Source organism: Empidonax traillii, unplaced genomic scaffold (genome assembly GCF_003031625.1).
Source record: "Empidonax traillii isolate 1590-97213 ecotype Southwest subspecies unplaced genomic scaffold, ASM303162v1 scaffold3671:size36572, whole genome shotgun sequence".
Classification (NCBI taxonomy): domain Eukaryota; kingdom Metazoa; phylum Chordata; class Aves; order Passeriformes; family Tyrannidae; genus Empidonax; species Empidonax traillii.
This window is the reverse complement of record NW_020958864.1, coordinates 24,911-31,157: the sequence shown is the minus strand read 5'-3', so window position 1 is coordinate 31,157 and position 6,247 is coordinate 24,911. Positions and strand designations below refer to the sequence as shown.

At 66.9% G+C, this 6,247-nt stretch overlaps 1 protein-coding gene and 1 pseudogene across 1 annotated transcript; both read left to right on the top strand.

Moving 5' to 3' along the window:
• The first annotated feature begins 1,460 nt into the window (after positions 1 to 1,460).
• On the top strand, positions 1,461 to 2,779 carry LOC114072656 (ferritin heavy chain A-like). The gene is made up of 4 exons (XM_027910529.1): positions 1,461 to 1,693; positions 1,877 to 2,023; positions 2,108 to 2,233; positions 2,474 to 2,779. The coding sequence occupies exons 1-4, from the start codon at positions 1,592 to 1,594 to the stop codon at positions 2,648 to 2,650; spliced, it is 552 nt and encodes a 183-aa protein (XP_027766330.1). The 5' UTR covers positions 1,461 to 1,591; the 3' UTR covers positions 2,651 to 2,779.
• A 1,470-nt stretch (positions 2,780 to 4,249) lies between these two features.
• Positions 4,250 to 6,245, top strand: LOC114072653 (annotated as a pseudogene).
• The last annotated feature ends 2 nt before the right edge of the window (positions 6,246 to 6,247 follow it).

The following is a 6,247-nucleotide window of genomic DNA, read 5'->3' as shown; positions in this document are numbered from 1 at the left end:
CCTTCCGCCCCGAGGCCACGGCTGGGACCATACCAGATTTGGGGGGGGGAGGGTTAGCAGGGTGGGGGGCACTCCACTTCCCCTCCCACGTTCCCCCCAGCCCCGGTGCTGGGCCCCTCCTGAGCGGCAGGGGGGCCACGGTCCCCGCTTCCCCCCCCCCGGCCTCAGAGCGGTTCGACCCCAGGACTTGCGGTGCTTTGGGTGGGGGTCCTGCGGTTCCACCCCCAGACGTGGGGGTGGGGGGTGGGGGGGAGGTGGTGTCTGTGACCCCCAAAAATGGGGGATGAGGGGGGTGGGGGGGGGAGGGTTGCAGCCCCAGCTGCAGGTCGAGTATTTATTGGGGGCTCCCTGTCCCCCGAAGGGCCCCCCCAGGTGCAATACCCCCCTCCCGGGGCGGAGGCTCTCAGGGTGGGGGGGGCCGTGCCCCCCTGTTTACACCCCCCAACCCCTCAGGGGTCCCCCCTTGGCAATCCCGTGTCCCTGAGGACCTGCCCCGAGGCAGGGGCAGAGCGACCCCTCCCCGACCCCCACGGTGCTCTTTGGGGTGATGTCATGACGCGGTGACATCATCGGGGACACCCCCATCCCCAAACAGGGGACGGGGGCCCTGCCTTCCCCCCCAACCCCCTCCCTCACCTTCTCTCGATGGTTTTTTTTCCTTCTCTTTTTTTGTACCTTGTTTTGTATCTCGGGAATTTCAATGGGAATAAAACAAGCAAACGCGGCGTTTCTTGTGCCCCCTCGGGCCAGGGTCAACACCCCCTGGGGACCCACCTCGACGGGGCCACGTCTTTTCTAGGGGGGCTGGCTGAGTGCAGGAGGCAGCCCCAAGGCGGGGGAGGAGGAGGGGGAGCACAAAGGGAGCCTCAAGGAGTTAAAAACAGAAGGGAAGAGCTGTAGGGTCGGGGGCTTCCCCTACACCCCCATTCCCCCAGTTTCCCCCGGCACCCCCACCCCCGCACTTCTCCCAGCCCCGAAGGAGCGGAAACCCGAGTCAGCACTTCCATGGGGCCAAGTTCCCCTTTTATGGCCTCGGGGCTGAGTCAGCTCCTTCTCCGCCCCATCGTGACCCCCCGCCCCGGTCATCGAACTCCACGGGCGATCGCTGCCTCGCCAAGCGGGGCAGGACTGAGCCCCCCCCCCCAAAATTCCCCCCTGCTCCCCCCCTTCAGCTCCTCCCCCATCCCCCCCCCGCCACACTCCTTGTGCCCCCAGCCCAGCAGGGAGCGGGGGCTCCCCTCGAACCACCCCCACACACACCCCGGGAGACCCCTGCCCGTGGTGAGAACACTCGTGAGCTCCGACCCCTCCAATCCTGCCCAGTCACGCTGACTGGGACCGTGTGACAAACAGGGACAAGGGCCAAGGCCACCGCGCCTTCCGGGCGGGAGCGGGGGGGTCCCTGTGGCGGGCGGGTGGTCCCCCCCACCCCCTTTCCCCGCCCACCGGTGAAGGGATAAAACCCCCCTGCGGGGCTTTGTGCGGGCAGAGCCGCGTTCTCGCTTCAACAGTGCTTGAACGGAACCGGCTGCCCCTTTGGCCCCCCGTCCGTTCCGTCTGTCCATCCATCCCGTCCATCCGTCCGCCCGCCATGGAGTCCCAAATCCGCCAGAACTACCACCGCGACTGCGAGGCCGCCGTCAACCGCATGGCCAACATGGAGCTCCACGCTTCCTACGTCTACCTCTCCATGGTAGGGGGCCTTGGGGGGCTGAGGGACCCCCACCTCCCCCGAGCACCTTCCTGCACCCCAAAACCCGCCGCCGATGGGGCGGCGCCGTCTGCGAGGGCGAGATAACGGGGGGGGGGGGGGGGGCTTTTTGGGGGAGTCCCGGGGGCTCCTTCTGAGCCGCCCTCCCCTCCCTCCGTCCCGCAGGGCTTTTACTTCGAGCGGGACGATGTGGCGCTGCCGCGGCTCGGCCGGTTCTTCCTGGAGCAGGCTCGGGAGGAGCGGGAACACGCCGAGGGGCTCCTGCGCTTTCAGACACGCCGCGGCGGCCGCGTGTTGCTGCAGGACATCAAGGTTTGGGGCGGGGGGCCGCGAGCGGTGCTGGGGTGGGGTCCCGGGGTCCCTGTGGTGACGTTCCCTGCCCTTCCTTTTCCCCAGAAGCCGGAGCGGGACACTTGGGGGTCGGCGCTGGAGGCGGTGGAGGCGGCGCTGCAGCTCGAGAAGTCGGTGAACCAGGCGCTGCTGGAACTGCACAGTCTGGCCAGCGAGAAGGGAGACCCCCACGTGAGTTATCCTCACCCCCTCCCAAAGCATCTGCGCCCCCAAGATGATGTTTTCCTCTCTTTTCCTACACCTGTGCCTTGGGGGTCCACCCCTGTGCTCCAGGGTCTCTGCCTGGACATTCCTGGGACCTCCAGCTGCCCCCTGGGAGGCTCTGCCTCCCCCAGACCCTCGTTTGCTCCCTGTGGAGCCTCCCCCTCAACCCCCGACTCTGGCCCTGCCTGATCTCCCCTTTTCCTGCAGCTCTGCGACTTCCTAGAGTCTCACTACCTGGATGAGCAAGTGAAGGCCATCAAGGCGCTGGGAGATCACGCCACCAACCTGCGGCGCCTCACCGGCACCACCGGCGGGCCAGGGGGAGCCCCGGCCGGCCTCGGGGAGTACCTGTTCGACCGCCTGAGCCTGGAGGAGCGCAGCTGAACCCCAGATCCCTGCCCTGGACGGCGCCCGGGCCCCCTCAGACCCTCGTAACCCCCTTGCCCAGTCCACAGGGGCTTTGCCTGCTGGGGCACCCCCCAGCATGACTCCAATAAAGGGTCTGTCTTAGCACCATTTCTGTCTCCTTTGTTGCCTTTGGATGGCCCCATCTCCAGAGGGACCTTCCCCATCCCCAAAGTTTCACTTCCTCCTTCTCTGAATCTTCTCAATTTCCTGCTATTCCGAAGCTCCTTCTACTCCTCTTTTCCCAAAACGTCTTCATTTTCTCCTTTTCCAAATTTCCTTCCATTTCTCCTTTTCCAAAAAACCTTAATTTCCTTTTTTATTTCCTAAACTGCTCAAGTTTCCCCTTTTCCCAAATCCCCTGCAGTTCCTCCTTTCCCAAAGCACATTAACCTGGCTAAACTCCCTCATTTCCCACTGGTTTTCCCTGGAAAAAACCTGTCCGGGGCCGGGTTTCCCCAGAAAAAACTCTCGAAGGGGGCGTGTCCTACCTTCCGAGCCCCGCCCTTTTCGCTCCTTTCCGAGCTCCCATTGGTTCGCTGCGCCGTCAATCACCACCTTAACCTCCCGCCTTGGCCACGCCCCCTCACCGCACCTCCAGCTCCCATTGTCAATCACACACAACGACTGGGCGGTACCTCCCTGTGATTGACAGCACTCTTGCCCAATCACCGCCCGCTCCCTCCTGCTCCCCACGTATGGGGGGTTTGGGGTTTTTTTTTGGGGGGGGAGTGTTTTTGGGGGGGAGGATTTGGGGAGCGAAGTGACCCCCTGGGACCCCCCGGGACCCCCCCCCCACGAGGCCCCTCAGGGGGCGGGGCCGGGCCGGGGCGATCTGGCCCTTTGTGTGGGAGAGCGGCGGGTAGAGGGGCCGGAGCAGGTTCGGGGGGCACGGGACCCCCGGGGTGAGGGGGGGGGAAGAGCGGGATCCCCGGGGTGGGATGGGATGCGAGATCCCCGTGTTGATGGGTGGGGGGCTCCGGGATCCCCGGGTTTGGTCGGATGAAGGGGCCGGAGCAGGTTCGGGGGGCGCGGGACCCCCGGTGTGAGGGGAGGGGAAGGGAGGGACCCCCGGCGTGGAGGGAGGGGACCGTGGGACCCCCGGCCCAGGGACCCTCGGGGTTGTGGGGGAGAGGGGCTAGGACCAGGTCCGGTGCCTTGCGGGAGGGACTCCCGTGGTGGGAGAGGGGTGGGAGGTCCTTCCTTTAACCCTGTCCTAATTCCTCTCCCCCCCCAAGATCCACCTGAGACCCCCGGGAGTTTTGGGGGGCCACGATGGATACCGGCGGGATGGAGACCTCCTCCCATCTGAGACCCCCCGAGAGCCCCCGGCGACCCCCGGGACCCTCAGAGGGCGAGGACACGGAGGGGGATCCCGTGGGGGGTTCTGGGGGTCACAGGAGGGGTCCTGGGGGTCCAGTGGGGGATCCTGGTGGTCCCAGACCTTCAGGAGGGTGTCCCAGGGGTGGTCGTGGTGGTCCCAGACGTCCAGGTGGGAGTCCCGGGGGGCGTCCCAGGAGGGATCCTGGTGGTCCCAGGGTGGGTCCTGATGGTCCAGGGGGGGATCCTGGTGGTCCCATGGGGGGTCTTGGTGGTCCCAGAGGTTCAGTGGGGGGTCCCGGGGTGGGTCCTGGTCGTCACGGCGGGGGGCCCAGGAGGGGTCCTGGTGGTCCCAAAGTGGACCCTGGTTGTCCCAGAGGTCCCGAGGGGAATCTTGGCCGTCCCGGGGAGGGTCCTGGAGGGTCCTCTGGTGGTCCCAGCTGTCCAGGGAGCAATCCTGGTGGTCCCAGGGTGGGCGTCGGTAATGGCAGAGGGTCTCCTGGTGGTCCCAAGCGTGCTCCCAGGGGGAATCCAGGCGCGCCCGGGGTGGATCCTCGTCATCCCAGACCACCCAGAGGGTCTCCTGATGGTCCCCGGGGCGATCCGGGGACTCCCGGGGGGGCCAAGGGGAATCCCGGGGGGTCTCCCGGCAGTCCCGGGGGGTCTCCCGGCGGCTCCGGTGGCGCCGGGACCGAACTGCTCCGCCTGCGGTTCCGCCAATTCCGCTACCAGGAGGCGTCGGGGCCGCGGGACGTTTGGGAAAAGCTGCGGGAATTATCCCGGGGGTGGCTCCGGCCCGAGGTGCGCACCAAGGAGCAGATCATGGAGCTGCTGGTGCTCGAGCAGTTCCTGAGCATCCTCCCCGAGCACATCCAGAGCTGGGTGTGGGTCCGGCACCCCCAGAACTGCGCCCAGGCCGTGGCGCTGGCCGAGAGATTCCAGCCGGGAACGGAGGAGAACACCAGGATCTGGGAGGAGCAGGTGGGGGAAGGGGGAGCGGCGGGGGGAGGTTTAGGAGGCTCTGGTTGGAGGGGTCTGGGGGTTCTTGAAGGGGGTCTGGGGGGTGGGTTTTGTGGGCTCTGGGGGGTCTCGGGGGGCTCTAGGGCCCTTTGGGAGTCCCAAGAGTCCCATTTTTGGGGTGGTCCCGCAGGTGACTGTGCGGGTGAAGGTGGAGGAGGTGCCCCCAGAGGACCTGGATGACCCCGAGGCCTTGGGGGTCCCCCTCAGCCCTCCTTTGGAGGGGGAGGGGGAGTTTGGGGCCCAGGGGGAAGAGCCACAGGAAGGAGGTAACAGGGAGGGGGAGGAGGAGACCCCCCCGAAAAATCGGGGGGAAGGGGCTGTGGGGGGAGGTCGGGGGTGGTGGGACCCAAAAACCATCTCAGTGGACCCAAAACCATCTAAATGAGTCCAAAACCATCTCAGTGGACCAAAACCCACCTCAATGGACCCAAAACCATCTCAGTGAACCCAAAACCATCTCAATGGACCCAAAAACCATCTAGGGGTGGGATCCCAACATTGACCCCCCAAAATCCATCCAAGGGAGGTGGTGGGAGGCTCCAGATCCCACCACTGACCCCTCCCCAAATTCCCCCCTGACCCCTCTCCTCCTTTCCCAGCTCCTGCCACATCTCCTCCTCCTCCACCCCAAGATCCCCCCCCGCACCCTCCCCAGGACCTCCGGGCACCCCGGAGAGGCTCCCACCAGCACCGTGCCCGCCGGGACCCCCCGGAGGAGCGTCCCCACCCCTGCCCGGAGTGCGGGAAGACCTTCGGCCGCCCAACCCACCTGAAGACCCACCTGCGGACGCACACGGGGGCGAAGCCCTTCGGCTGCGGCGCCTGCGGGAAGCGCTTCGGCCACTCGTCCACGCTGACCACCCACCGGCGCCTGCACACCGGGGAGCGGCCCTACGGCTGCTCCTCCTGCGGCAAGACCTTCACCAACCCCTCGGACCTGGGCAAGCACCGGCGCTCGCACACGGGCGAGCGGCCCTACCCCTGCCCGGCCTGCGGCAAGCGCTTCAGCCAGCAGTCCAACCTGGCCATGCACCGCCGCAGCCACACCCAGGAGAGGCCCTTCCCCTGCGGGCTCTGCGGCAAGAGCTTCAAGTACCTGGCGGACCTGACGGTGCACGGCCGGTCCCACACCGGGGAACGGCCCTTCCCGTGCCAGGCCTGCGGGAAGAGCTTCAGCAACAAGTCGTCGCTGGCACGGCACACGCGGATCCACGCCCGGGCGGCCGGCAGGGACAA